This window comes from Trichechus manatus, unplaced genomic scaffold, assembly GCF_000243295.1.
Source record: "Trichechus manatus latirostris isolate Lorelei unplaced genomic scaffold, TriManLat1.0 scaffold00029, whole genome shotgun sequence".
NCBI classification, from domain to species: Eukaryota; Metazoa; Chordata; class Mammalia; order Sirenia; family Trichechidae; genus Trichechus; species Trichechus manatus.
Window position 1 is genome coordinate 2,363,245 of NW_004443965.1, and position 15,832 is coordinate 2,379,076.

General features: G+C 37.6%; 1 protein-coding gene across 3 annotated transcripts in view; it reads right to left on the minus strand.

The window, feature by feature from the left end:
- Positions 1-15,832, minus strand: part of ZFYVE16 (zinc finger FYVE-type containing 16) — a 47,865-nt gene that overhangs the window by 18,233 nt on the left and 13,800 nt on the right. For 2 of the 3 annotated variants that reach the window (XM_004374461.2, XM_023729467.1), the window contains exons 3-8: positions 11,223-11,331; positions 8,296-10,568; positions 7,371-7,467; positions 3,988-4,149; positions 2,760-2,902; positions 176-554 (exon numbers count right to left, since the gene is read on the minus strand). In XM_004374461.2, coding sequence (XP_004374518.1) covers positions 176-554; positions 2,760-2,902; positions 3,988-4,149; positions 7,371-7,467; positions 8,296-10,568; positions 11,223-11,292 — 3,124 coding nt within the window. In that variant the 5' untranslated portion in view covers positions 11,293-11,331. Of the gene's footprint in view, positions 1-175; positions 555-2,759; positions 2,903-3,987; positions 4,150-4,769; positions 7,468-8,295; positions 10,569-11,222; positions 11,332-15,832 lie in introns of those variants that run through there. The other variant, XM_012555009.2, reaches the window with a different exon arrangement.

The window sequence follows — 15,832 nt, forward strand, 5'->3', positions numbered from 1 at the left end:
AGGGGTGGAGAGGAGGAGTGTGCTGTTGCAATATGGGGAGCACAATTAGGATCACATAACAATGTATGTATAAATTTTTGTATGGGAGACTAACCTGAAATGTAAACTTCATTTAAACTACAATAAAAAAAAACAATTTTTTTTTTTTTTTAAATTTAAAGAACTGCTATCCTACCTGATCCCGTTTCTCCAGATGTAACCAGAAGTGGGGGCAAGCTGTCCTCATCATTAGGTAAAAGACTAATCTTATTGGAAACATATTTGTCAATACCACACAGTAACTTATAATCTGAAATACTAGCAACAGGTAAATTATTGTTCACTAAGACACGACCAATAGGACTAGACGGTTGCTCAATTTCTGCAAAAACATCATCCTCTAGTATAACAGAACCAGAAGTCGGTAACCCCTCAGTTCCTGTGTTGATAGGCAGTTTTTCCACAGATGGATCCTGAGAAATAGGGTTTTGAATAATCTCATTTCTTGTAATATCTCCTATCTCATTTGGTTTTTCCATTGTAGTAGAATGGCCATAATCCACTGTGTTTACCATCTATAAAAATACAGAATGAAAAAAAAATCAGTTCATACTCCTTGTTCAACTGTGAAATCTTTATCTATACAGCCACACATCTCTTTTTAATAAAAGTAAATAAAAACCAAAATGGACTCAGAAATTCTTCTGATGTCCAATTTCCTGAGAAACAGTGCCACTTTACTTCTTTAACTTCAGAAACATAAGGTATTTGTTTTAGCTTTACAAGATGCTTAAGGAGGTATGAATGACTTTAATTTTATATACTGGAAAAATGAGGCAATGAAAACTTCAAGATCCTGTACCATATCACACAATCAACAAGCAAGTTTAGTTCAATCCAAGATTCTCCTTATGACAGTCAAAAAAGCTTGGGCAGGAGAGGGTGAGCGGGGAGTAGTCAGGAAGCAGAGTGTAGATATATGCCACAGTAGTAGCTACTGGGAATTAACTACATATCAAGTCTGCTTTAATAAAGCCCCTTTCTCTTTTGGCTGGCCAAACACAAATCAACATTAAATGGAACCATTTATGAACTCAAAAAATACTAGCCTGTTTACAACTTTCATCTTGTTAAAACATCAAACCCTCCATCAAGGTAGGCCCTACCTAAGAAACAAACCTTCAGTGATTATGGCTACTGGTAAAACCTAGCTCATGAATGCCTACTGACAAACAGCATACATTTACTTCGTATGTGAACTCTAATAGAGCAGGTAGGTATCCATCTTGTCTAATGTTGTGTACCTAAGATCAACCTGGTGACTACCACAGAGCAAGTGCTCAATAAATATTTGTCTAATGAATGAAAACATACCTAATTCATGTATTAATACTTGCCCCAATGACTACTGGTGTACTTTAAAATGAGGGTTCTTAGTGGTCTATGATTCTGTATTAGGTATTTTCCATTTAACACCTAGCACACTTGTATAAATACAAACATAAAATACCACTATCAGATACTTCCCTGAATGTATGAAAATTACTAGTATTAGTCTAAATTAAATGACTAAATCTCAGTTCCATTTCCCTATACCAATGGTTCTCAAAATGTGGTATGGGGATCTCTGGGGTCCCTGAGACCTTTCAGAGAGTCACTGAGTACCTTGGATTTTCTTCACATAATTTAATCAAAAAAACACATCACAAGACTGAATGAAGAAACAGATGTGAGAATATATCTGTCTTCCATTAAGCCAGACACCGAAATTTACAAAAATGTAAAACAATGCCACTCTTCTAAGTTCCTTTGTTTTAAAGAATATTATTTTCCATAAAACTAGTATTTCTATTAACACATTCATTATTTTTTAAATTAATCTTTACATTTTTCTCAATTTTAAGTTCAATATGGTAATTACCAATAGATACAGCCAACATGATCTATAGTTCTTTGGTGTTCTCAATAACTTTGAAGAGTACAAAGGGGTCCTGAGACCAAAAAGTTTGAGAACTATTGCCCTAAACTGACATTGTTGTTGTTGTTGTTAGGTGCCGTCAAGTCGGTTGTGAGTCATAGTGATCCTAAGTACAACAGAACGAAACATTGCCCCGGTCCTGTGTCATCCTCACAATGATTGTTATGCTTGAGCCCATCGTTGCAGCAACTGTGTCAATCCACCCTGTTGAGGGTGTTCCTCTTTTTCGCTGACTTTACCAAGCATGATGTCCTTCTCCAGGGACTGATCCCTCCTGATAACATGTCCAAAGTACATGAGACAAAACCTTGCCATCCTTGCTTCTAAGGAACATTCCGGCTGTACTTCTTCCAAGACAGATATGTTTGTTCTTTTGGCAGTCCATGGTACACTCAATATTCTTCACCAACATCATAATTTAAAGGCATCGATTCTTCTCCGGTCTTCCTTATTCATTGTCCAGCTTTCACATGCATATGAGACTACTGAAAATACCATGGCTTGGGTCAGGCACACCTTAGTCCTCAAAGTGACATTTTTGCTTTTGAACATATTAAAAAGATCTTTTGCAGCAGATTTCCCCAATATGTCATTATGTCATTAAATGCAAAACTGACATTAAACAAGGTAAAATCTAAAACATATTCACTACATCAATTCGGTTCTCATTTTATGAAACTCAGAACATTTTAAGAAGCTCAAAGCATTGAAAAAAAAGTAAGTACTCTAATATCAAATGATCACACAAGGAATTATCTACAAAATAAAATCTAATTAATAGGCCATTATTTAGATTCCTTACCAAGGGCATATCAGGTAAGAGAGGACTAAAGTCTTCAGGACATCTTTTACTTCCAGATGATAATTTCGTTGTATCTGCAACTTCACCATTGGGCAATATGCCATCTGCAAACCATACCCTCTTCTGTTCTTTGGAACATAGTCCTAGAAGTAGTTGAAAAAGCAAAACATTTTAATTTGGCACTACTGCAAGGATCTGATATCAAATGGGTCAGGAAATGTTTTCAAAAGCTTTTAAAAAATTGTCATCCTCTAGGGAGCATTTGGTCCAGTTTTACAACTCTCTTTAACATACACTGTTCACGCAAACATGGGTAGCAGAAAATCAACAGGTTGCTGTGAATGAACTGTCCTATTTGTTACTGCATAGAGGGGGGCTACCAACTGCAACTTGGAGGATGAACCTCCTCCCCCACCCCCATAAAGTTGCTATCTAGTGGTGAGCCCGGGCTCTCAAGGGCTGCAAAGGCCTAGAGATGGCTCTTTATCATTCATCTACCCTGTGGAGAAGTCTTTTTCTAATCCACACAAAGGAAGCATATTAGACCAGGATGGCCCTGGAAATGAGGTACTCAGAAAAGGAGTGGACAGGAGAGGTTGTACCTTAAAGACACTGGGGGCAGATTTAAGGGCTGCATTACTGAGGCTAGGCTTGTGAGTGTGGAGTGGAGACGCAATAAATTTAGGGACTAAGGCATAGGGGTGAAGAGTGCAGTAGACTGGAGAATGAAGATAAGCAAAGTAAAACATCTGCCACTTTGGCTTTCCTCAAGAGGCCACAGCACCAGCCATGTGATGCCAACCCCTCAGCCCCAGGTCTGCAAACTAAGCCCCTCCTGGTGCCCTTGTACCAGGCTCTAGTAATACTGCCTCTTCCTTTTTGTCCTCAACCCTAAGGAGGGTTCCTGTAATTAGTAATTTCTGAGATACCTCAGCACTTGCTTTTTGCTCTTCCAGTCTTCTAACATACGTTTGTAACCAAGACCCTGTATTAAATCCCTTCTGATAACTAGTCTGGTTCCTCTTTCCTAATAGACCCTGACATACACAAGACAATTTCTATTTTAATAATTTATCTTCTAACATACATTTGTAACCAAGACCCTGTATTAAATCCCTTCTGATAACTAGTCTGGTTCCTCTTTCCTAACAGACCCTGACATACACAAGACAATTTCTATTTTAATAATTTATCTTTAATCTAAGACACAGCGTCTTCTTCTAGTTACCTTCAACACTTGGTTGTTTAAGTGCTGAGATTGGTAACGCTGTAGGCGAAGTGTTACTGGATGTTTGGGTCTCCTGGAGAGCCTGGACAGTGGCACAGTCATCCGAATGATTAGATTTAAGACTAGAACCAGTTGGACTCATCATCCTCTCAAATGCCTGGGCTATAAAGAAGACAAAAAAAAGAGTACTGAAATCTCAAATGTTTTTGAACTTTAAAGGAAATTAAAATAAATACTCTATTTTGCAAGTTGTAAAGAGAAATAAATAAATGGCTAAACAAGAAAAAGAAGTGGTACTTGGCAAAAAATAACATCTGAGTAACTACCACAGGCTCCTGCTTTAGTTGGCAGCACTCCCCTTCAGTCTCGTTGTTGTTGTTGTTAGGTGCCATCGAGTTGGTTCCGACTCATAGTCACCCTGTATAAAACAGAACGAAACACTGCCCGGTCCTGTGCCATCCTCACAATCGTTGCTATGTTTGAGCTCATTGTTACAGCCATTGTGTCAATCCATCTCATTGAGGGTCTTCGTCTTTTTCACTGACCCTCTATTTAACCTAGCATGATGTCCTCCAGGAACTGGTCCCTCCTGATAACATGTCCAAAGTACTTAAGATGAAGTCTTGCCAACCTGGCATCTAAGGTGCATTCAGCTGTACTTCTTCTAAGACAGATTTGTTTGTTCTTCTGGCAGTCTGTGGTATATTCAATACTCAATATTCTTCGTCAACACCATAATTCAAAGGCGTCAGTTCTTATTGGTCTTCCTTATTCATTGTCCAGTTTTCACATGCATATGAGGTGATTGAAAATATTATGGCTTGGGTCAGGCGTACCAATTAGTTATTTTAATACAATATTTAGCATATGTCTGATATCTACAGAAAATAATCCTAGCTTAATATGACTCCTTTTTTGCCCTTATACCCCTGGAACCTATTTCCAACATGGTTCAGAGTTATTCTTTTAAGACACAAACCATATCACATTATCCCTTTGTTTAAAATTCCTTAGCTGCTTCCCAACTGGAGTAAAAAAAAATTATGTTGTTATAGTGGGTCACCAACTTATTCCATAGATACTCACTTAACTTTAATCTCAAACTTGTTTAAGTCTCTGCTCACATGTCATATTATCCTAAAGCCTTACCTTAACCACTTTATAAAAAATTCTACCTCTTGCCAGCAAACTGTTACTATCCATCTCTCTCTTACATTGTTTTATTTTCATTTAGGGTATTATCACCACCAGACATTCTCTGTGCTCACTGTTTCATCTCCCCCCACATTCAAAAGCTCCATGAGAACAGGGAGTCTACTTTGTTCTCAGCTGGCACTCCAGAACCTAGAACAGTGCCTGAATATTGCTGAATGAGTTTTCATCCAAATAACATGAAACAGAACTGGTAGCATCAACAGTTGTCCAAACTGGTCTCTTATAAATAATGCCACTACTAAAATAGTCTTCTTCCTCAAGTGCCACTAAATGATAGCATTCTCATGAAATGGCTTTCACCAACCAAATGAAATCCAAACATTTTACTCTGGGCTTCAAAGCAGATTTCCAACTTGCCTCAGATCTACCTAATGGCACTCATCAGATGTGCGTTTCCTTGAAACTCATACAGTTTCAGCACAACTTCATTAGTCACAATCTCTATTCAAACTATCTTTCTTCCAATCTACTGTGGAAAGTGTCTCACAAACCTTGAATCATCTATCTCCTCTTATTTAATATTTTTTTCCTACACTATCTTAAATGATCAATTCTAATTCTACCATTTTCAACTCTAAAGCTGATGCTAAAATAACCTTTATTTATATTTCCTTGAGGTATACAATGACAAGTAATACCATCAATGAAACTACATGGTGTATCAAAAGACTGTATAAAACATATAACTCAATAAATTTGTTCTAAAACATTTTCTCTGATTAACCAATGCTTGATTTTAGTATCCTACTAAGTCTCTTTACTGACTACACCTTCTCTCTTCCTCAGCCCTGATACTCAAACCCAAACCCACTGCCGTCAAGTCGATTCTGATTCATAGTGACTTTACAGGACAGAGTCGAACTGCCCCGTACAGTTTCCAAGGAGCGGCTGGTGGATTTGAACTGCCAACCTTTTGGTTAGCAGCTGAGTTTTTTAACCACTGTGCCACCAGAGCTCACCTGTATATTTCTCAATGCTCACCCCAAAATCCAACCTGTCAATTGAAATAATGCTTCAAATTTTCATGGTTGTTTTTTTTTTAAAAGTAGGAGAGAGAATTACGTGGGAGTGTGTTCTAATATTTCTGAATTCTAGCAGGCTTGGCTAACAGCACCAGCAGCTATCTTTTGGGCTACTGAAGCATCATAAGAAAAAACATAACTATAAGCACTGAAACTAACCTCATCATAAACAATGATGATACTACGGAGATATAAAAAGTTTTATACTCTATTATCTTCCAGAGAAGAGGTCAACAGCAGGGAGTAAAGCAGCTTACCTCAGGCTAACAGACTCACATCAGAGCTTTTTGAAGAATTGCTGAAAAAATTTATCTTCATTCAAAAGAGAAAAACAAATTATCATCAAGTATTTAGTCTCCTGGCTAACAGGAAGCAATGCCTGAGCTAGTACATAGGTCTAGTCTTAAAAAGTCCCAAATAATATTTGCTGGGAATTAAACTGTCAACAAATCTTAGAAAACGCCAAATAGTATTCAAAACAACAAACATGTATCTGGGGGGGAATAACACACACACAACACAAAACTGTGAGAACTCAGATAAGACCACCCATATGGTTGCTGATCATGGTAGCTAGCCAGGGATCCAGAGAAACAATGGAAACGCATACACATAAAATTCTAAAGTCGTGGAGGGAAAAAAATAAATGTGCAAATCATGTGGAAGTCCTATTAACTTATCTATAAAATCATGAATATTTTTACCCATTCTTTTATTTTCATTTTAGGTTGTTATTTTCTGAAGGGTGAGAACTATGATCCTGCCTTATGCTATTAATATATAATAATGAATACTGTTTATTGGTAGGTATTCTATGAAAGTTTAGAGTATGACGATGAAGGATGACAGCAATGATGACAAAAAACAAACAGGGAGATGAAACGCAGCATTTAGGGACTTGGTACCTGTTAAAAGTTAATGAACTGCCACTCCAGAACTGAACGCTTCCTTTCCAGACTGGTAGTATTAATTGTGGGAGTGGAACAAAAAGAAGAGAAACCAAGGCTTGGGATGTCCCACCTAAGCCAGATAAGTCAACACTAGGTCCTTGCCTTAAGAAAATAAAGAAGTTTATCTTTGTCACAATCTAATTGTTTTTAAGATATATTCAATTACTGGAAGAAAATGTATCAAGTTAATACTCACCTTTAGTGATAGTCTCATAGCAGACTACACATACTCTTGCTTCCTTTTCTAGGTACTGCAGTTTACATTTCCTATTACAACAGACACCACAAAACACCTATTAAAAAAAAAATTTGTTTTTGTTTTAAACATCCCTATACCTACTAAGGGGACCCAAACCCTAATCAACCAAACACCATTTTCCATATTATATAAATCATTTTTCTAATTACCATAATTTGGGGTAGTTATTTATTTTTTATTTAAACTAGGTTTCTGCAATTTAAAACCGTATTTCTGACAAGGAGAATTCCTCTAAATCTTCTATGTTGATTAGAAAGGGCAACAAAAACTTGAAGTTTATAATGCAAAAAGATTTCTGTGGTTCTTTATTTAAAACTTTAAAAAATAGAATGTTAGTGTTTTTGCAAGAGAGTAGGGTTGATCTGAAACCAACATATTGCTGGAAGATGCTGAATAAAAAACATAGTATTTCCATAACTACCCCTTAGAGTTTACAGACGGTTAGTTCAGTCAGAGCACAAATGAAGTTAGCTAAAGCATTCTTGTGCAGACCTATTTGCTTTTCAGTGTTTCCCTAAGCACTGACCACAAAACTAGCTGCCGAGAATGGTCTTAAAAATATGTATTAAAGGGCAAAGAGGTCTGAGCTTGGAACATCTGATTTGTCAATGTTAGCAATTATGGACACGTTTTTAGATTTCACAAAAATTAGTAACTAAACAAGTGTTCCTCATTTGCCAGCGTGTATTACCCATGACACTGTGACATTTATTCAACCATCCAGCAATCTGTAAAATGATAGTGCTTTATATATTCCCACTAATGGAATCTTTTAATCATCTTGTTAATCAGCTTTTTTGTCACATTAGATTGCATTAAGATGTTCTGAAAGGAAAGACTTAAAAAGATTTTTGTAACTTACTTTCCCACATGCTCTGCAGTGGTGTCGCCGTTTTGTAAAAGTAAATTTGACTTGGCAGTTCATACAGTTTGGAGCTTCTGAATCAGGAACCCAAGAAGGCTGTTTCTGCCCCAAAACCAAGCCTTCTTCACAAGGTTTTTCAGGTAAAGGAACAGATTCTTCATTTGCAGTTACAAAACTGGGTCCAGCTTCAAAATTACTTTCTATATCAATATAATTAGAGTTGAAGCTAACCTGAGGATCAGTTGCAGAATCTGTAACACCAGTGGTTGGGGCAACAGCATTTGCTACACTGGGTTCACTTTCAGGCAGATTTGGAATATCCAGCTTATTCAATTCCTTTGAATTCTTTGCTCTGGATGGAAGGCTGAACAATTGCTTAGGTCTGGCCCCTCCAGCATGAATAGACTGACTGTTAATATCAGAGGCTGCTAATTCATTTGTAAGCTCAGACTTACTGCTAGATAACCCTTGTTCAGTTGGAATTGTGCTTTTTTCCCCTAAAGAAAGGCTACCACTTTCTGCTACATTTTGTTTATCAACTGTTCCACAAGTTGTATTAATACCAGGACTTTCCCCAGTAGCTCCTGCTTCAGCATTGAAATATATATTACTGATGGTTCCATCATCTAGGCCTTTCATAGCCATCTGATTCATCTGCGATTCTGAGTCATTTACATTTTCTTCAAAAGGCGTTATGTTCCTGGTCTGAAGACACTGCTTGGTCAGAAAGGCATCAAGTTCGGCATCACTAATTAGCGTGTCGCTTTTCATGCCTTCATCAATATTAAAGTAATCTAAGTCTTGGCCATTAATATCTTTGCTTGAAAAAGTGAAGCCTTCAGAATGATCAAGAGACTCTGGGACACTAGCACCAGAAAGTTCCACTGCAGATTCTGCAGCTGTAGAAGAATTGTTGTTATCAGTGTAATTCAAAGATTCCACTACGGTTATGGTTTGGTCAGGATCTATCTTTCCATCTCCTATTTTTTCAACTAATGGCTGAAGAATTATGTTTTTACATTTTTCCTGTTTCGAACGATCAGTCTCCTTAAATGGTTCCCCACCTAGAATAACATTCTTCTGTACTTCTTCGTGCAAGGTTACTGCATCTTGTTTGCTATCTCTATGCTCACTGTGTGGTAAACAATCACCATGCGCTTCACTCTCAAGTAATGATCCACACAAAGACCGAGATACTGAAAAACAGGACAATGAGGACTGCACACCTTCACATGAAACACATAAAGTTGAAGAGGAATCTTGGAGTACATCATTATCTTTAAAGTCTAAATTTCTTGAGTTTTCTTTTACAGATTGTTTTATAAATAAAGCAGTCTTATCTTCCTGAAAGGAAACATCAGGTAATCTGAAATTTTCATCTCCTGAATCAGAATCATTTAAACATAAACCTTCATTTTTTGGGAGACTGCAAAGCAAAACACTCGTGCTGTCTCCTTCTTTTAAACATTTGGTGGCAACTGTGACTGCTACATCTACCTCCTCTTTTACTGAACAGCCATCATCTTTTAGCAATTCACAAGGCTGGTTCTTGTGTTGTAAGTTGTCTTTGGCATCAAACACTTTGGAATTTTGTTGAGTCAAAGCAGATGGTATGTTAAAATCAGTTGGTTCTAACTGATTAGAGATCTTTTTATCCTTTAAATTTTCTGTTCCGCCATAATTACATGAATCTGAAAGTGTTGTGCCTATTTTTATACCCAATTCTTTGGTTCCACAGACTTCTCTATTTTGTAATTCAGGGTTGACATCATTCTGTTCCTCTGTGACAGTATCACTACCATGATCTGTTGAAGAAACACAAAAACTGTCTGACACTAAAGATAAATCCAATCCTATCAAAGAATCTGCACTAGACTTAAAATCATCTGGCAGTAATTTTTTAATATCTTCTTCACTATTAGCTGCATGAACTAAGTTACCCATGTCACTTATCAGATCACAGACAGGTTTACTACATTGTCCCATATACAAAGGCTTGATTTCATCTGAAGTACCACTATCCACAGAAGAAAGAAGATCAAGCCCTGTTACATTTTTTTCATTTTGTATAGAAGTTTGTCTCTCCAATGTTTTTTCATTCAGGGCAATCTGGTTTGTCTCATAGCACAGATCTGATGAGGCACAACTATTAATGCACTGTTGATCCTTTGGTAGCAGTGAAGTTAGTTGTGGGGAAGCCAACTCTGAAGAAACTGAACAGTGATTAGAATTATACACATTCTGTGCATCTTGGAGATAATGTTGTTCATCTGATTAAAAGAGAAATACAACATTATTCAGGAGATCGAAACAAAATAAAAATTAATAAGATGTTATCTTTTCTAAGACTTCTAACCTAAGTAAACTTCCCCTTCTTCAGACAATAAATAGATTGTCCTTTTGCAAACTAGTAAAAACCACCCAAACTATTTTTATTTGGCTTTAAAGTACTTCCTGGTTTTTACTTTTGAATACAGATGTCATAAAATGGTGGGATTGCACTCAATAACTCAGCTGCATTATAAAAAACAGACTAAGGAACAACCTAACTTCCTTGTTCAACCTTAAGGATCCCAGTCCTCATGAGGAAAATACCATCTCTCATAGTAATGAAATATCAGTTTACATACAGCTTTCAAGTTGCTTTTAGCTTGCTCATATGTTGGTTTTAGAGACCTTTCTTATATATGAACTTGTCTCTGGAGAGAAACTTCTAGTCTCCTTAGTTCTAGTTCTGGGTATAGGTTCCATCCAGTATAATAAACTATTATGCTACAATGAAAATAAGTGTACTTTTTGCAGAAAATAACAATGTGGTCAAAACTGAAAACAAATTTTGCTATGAATACTCCATACCTGAGATACTTGAATTACAAATATTTTTTAAAAATTCTATTAGTGGGAAAAATGAAAAACTAACAAACCTGGGTTCTGTTCAAAATCGTCAAGGAGTTTGTCCAAGTCACTGACTGCTGCTTTAAAATAACTGTCCATCTTACCTGTAGATTTATTCAGAATTTAACTCTTGAATGTCTAGAAAATAAAAAGTATGATATTTCATTTAATCCTTTAACATAAATATTATGCCATCTACTAAACCAAATCAAACCCACTGCTGTCGAATTGATTCCAACTTACAGTGACCCTACAGGACAGAGTAGAACTGCCTCATAGGGTTTCGAAGGAGCAGCTGGTGGATTCCAACTGCCCACCTTGTGGTTAGCAGCCGAGTTCTTAACCACTACTGCACCAGCAGGGCTCCTGCCATCTACTACATGCCAAGAAATACAGTCATGGATGAGACAGTAATAAAATTAAGAGCTCTGTTTTGATGCATTTACAATTTACTTGGGAAACTGCCTCTACATATACACAAAAATGCCTTGGAAAAACAACTCTAATAATATAACAATTACAAATATTAAAATACCTATCTAAATAATTCATGTGTCAAAGAATAATGGACAGCTAAAAATACTTATAAATACTACATGTAAAATAAAATATACTACAAACAAATAAAACACTGTACATAAAAACTTGTGGGACTGAGCAGAACTATTACTTCAAAGGATGCTTAAAACCTTAGTGAAACTACTTCACCCCAAAGATAGAGTAGCCAGAAAGAAAAGGATACTTTCAAAGGAATAACAGTTTTGGGAACAGACTTAAAAGCAACAATGGAAGCCAGAAAACAAAGGAACAAAATATTCAAAGAACTGAGAGAAAATAGCAACATATATCTAGCAAAGCAAATATTGAAGAATTAGACTTAAAAAAAAAAAGAAAATTTCAGATAAACAAACAGGGAAAATTTATACACACAAAGCATTTAAAAGAGCTTCTGAAGAGTGTGCTTGCCTGAAAATATGGCCCCCAGACACCCTTTTAACTCGGTACTGAAGTCACTCCTGAGGCTCACCCTTCAGCCAAAGATTAGACAGGCCCATGAAACAAAACGAGACTAAATGGGCACACCAGCCCAGGGGCAAGGACAGGAAGGCAGCAAGGGACAGGAAAGCTGATAATGGAGAACCCAAGGTCAAGAAGTGGAGAGTGCTGACACGTCGTGGGTTGGCAACCAATGTCACAAAACAGTATGCGTATTAATTGTTGAATGAGAAATTAATTTGCTCTGTAAACCTTCATCTAAAGCACAATAAAAAAATAGTGTACTTTAAAAGAAAGATGACTCCAAAGGAATAGATGAGAGAAAGAAGGTAACAGCATTAAAACAAACATAGATAAATCTAAATAAACATTGTTTAAATAATAATATGGCATTTGTGAGGGTGAGAAAGATATGAGTAAAACAGACGTCAACAATATATAAATTGACAGAAGAGTGGTAGACAGTAAAAGTGTTCTCAAGTGTTCTAAGAAGCTACTAAAGCTAACAAATGAATTTAGCAAAGTGGCAGAGTACAAGGTGAACAAACAAAAATCAGTCAGCAATGAGCATTCTGAAAAGGGAAGTAAGGAAACAATTTCATTTACAATAGCATCTATAACAATAAAATACCTAGGAATAAATTTAACAAGGGAGGTAAAAGACTTGTACGCTGAAAACTATAAAACATTACTTAAAGAAGACCTAAGTGGAAAGACATTCCGTGTTCATGAAATGGGAGACTTAATATTGTTCACATGTCAAGACTATCCAAAGTAATCTATAGATTCAATGCAATAACCTATCAAAATTCTAACAGCGTTTTTGGCAGAAATGGAAAAGTCAATCCTCAAGTTCATATGAAATTGCAAGGGGGGGGCAAATAATCTAACCCATCTTGAAAAAGAACAACAAAGTATGAGGACTCACATGAACATACTATAAACCAAACCCGCTATCATCGAGTCATTGCAATTCATGGCGACCCCATGTGTTAGAGCAGAACTGCTTCGTAGCATTTTCTTGGCTATAATCTTTACTGAAGCAGACTGACTGCCAAACCTTTCTTCCATGGTGTCTCTGGGTGAGTTTGAACCACCAGCCTTTAGGTTAGCAGGTGAATGCAAACACTTTGTGCCACCAGGGATCTCAAAACAGACTGCTATTAGTATAATGGCAGACGTATATAGGCCAATGGAATAGAACTGAGAGTCTACAAATAAACCTATACATCTACGGACAACTTCAACAAGGCTGCTAACTCTGTTCAAAGGGGAAAGAATACTTGCTTTAATAAATGGTGCTGGAGAACTGGATTCCCACATGCAGAAGAATGAAGCTGGACCATACTTCACACCATATATGAAAATTAACTCAAAATGGACTAAGGATCTAAAATAAGAACTAAAACCATAAAATTCTTAGAAGAAAACTTAGAAGTGATACTTTGGGACCTAGTTTTTAAAAACAGATTCTTAGATATAACAACGAAAGCACAAGCAACAAAAGAAAAAATACATAAATTGGATTTTATAAAAATGAAAATCTTTTGTGCATCAAAGGACTTTATCAATAAAGTGAAGACACAACCTAAAAACATGGGGAAAAAATTTGGGAAACATGTATCAAATAAGGGTTCAATATCCAGAATATATAAAGAATTCCAGAATCCCTACAATGTAACAACAAGAAGACAAACAACCCAATTAAAAAAATGGGTGTCTTAGGCTAGGTGCTCTAGAGAAGCAAGACCAGTGAAGTGTTGTTATGGATTGAACTGTGTCTCCCAAAAATGTGTGTCAACTTGGCTAGGCCATGAGTATTGTGTGGTTGTCCACAATTGTGTGACCTGGTGTGATTTTTCTGCGTTGTAAATCCTACCTCTATGATGTTAACGAGGCAGGATTAGAGGCAGTTATGTTAATAAGACAGGACTCAATCTACAACATTAAGTTGTATCTTGAGTCAATCTCTTTTGAGATATAAAAGAAGCAAGCAGAGAGACAGGGGATCTCATGCCACCAAGAATGAAGAACCAGGAAGCGAGCACCTGCTTTGCATTTGCGGTCCCTGCACTATGATGATTCTAGACTAGGGAACAATTGATGACAAGGCTCTTCTCCCAAAGCCAACAGAGAGAGAAAGCCTTCCCCTGGAACTGGCACCCTGAATTCAGACTTCTAGCATTCCAGACTGTGAGAGAATAAATTTCTCTTTGTTAAAGTCATCCACTTGTGGTATTCCTATTATAGCAGCACTAGGTAACTAAGAAAAGCGTGTGTGTGTGTGCGCGCGCGCGCGCGCGTATATACACAAAAACCGAAACCCGCTGCCACTGAGTTGATTCCGACTCCTAACAACCCCACAGGACAGAGTAGAATTGCCTCATAGGGTTTCCAAGGAGCGGCTGGTGGATTCCAACTGCCTAACATTTGGTTAGAAGTTGAACTCTCTGGAGACACAGTGGTTAAGAGCTTGGCTGCTGTCATGGATTGAACCGCGGCCCCGCAAAATACCTGTCAGCTTGGCTGGGTCATGATTCTCAGTATTGTATAATTGTGTACCATTCTGTAATCTGATGTGATTTCCTTATGTGTTGTAAATTCAATCACTATGATCTAATAAGATGGATTAGCAGCAGTTATACTGATGAGGTATACATGATTGGATAGTGTCTTAAGCCCATCTCTTTTGAGATATAAAAGAAAGAAGTGAGCAGAGACACATGGGAACCTCATACCACCAAGAAAGCAGTGCCAGGAGTAGTGTGTGTCCTTTGGACCTGAGGTTCCTGCGCAGAGAAGCTCCCAGAACCGGGGGAAGATTGATGACATGGATCTTCCTGCAGAGCTGACAGAGAAAGCATTCCCCTGTAGCTGACGCCCTCAATTTGGACTTGTAGCCTACTGGACCATGAGGAAATAAAACTTCTCTTTGTTAAAGCCATCCATTTGTGATATTTCTGTTATAGCAGCACCAAATGCCTAAGACAGCTGCTAACCAAATACTCTGCATATTAATACTGCTACATCATGCTGCAGATTAGCAGCACCCTCTTTACTACTGGACGCAGAGTTTTCAGTGCCTTTAAGGCTAGTCAGACTTGGGAACCAACTTAGAAAACTCACCCTTAGGATTTTGTTTCTCTAGAACCACTCTTGGTACCAAATGTCTTAGGCTGGGTTCCCTAGAGAAGCAAAATCAGTAAAGCACATACGTAAGCACACATATATCTATATATACACATGTATATACACACACATACACACGTATATATATACACATATACACAGAGCGAGAAAGCGAGAGAGATTTATTTCAAGGAAATGGCTCATGTGGTTGTACAGGCTGTCAAGTCCCAAGTCTGTGGGTGAGGCGTCAGGCTAGAGGCTTCTCCTGACTCATGTAGCTGCAGAGGCTCACAAACCCAAGATAGGCAGGTAAAGTGGTAGGCCACTGGCTTGCACGCTGCAGAGGCTAATGAATCCCAAGATCGGCAGGTAAGACAGCAGGCCGCTGGCTCACAGCTGTGGAGGCTGACAAATTCCAAGATCAGCAGGCAAAATGACAGACTGCTGGTTCAAGTCCCAAGAACCAGTGGTCAGATGATGACAAGTTGGATGCAGGATCCAGAGGAAGCAAGCG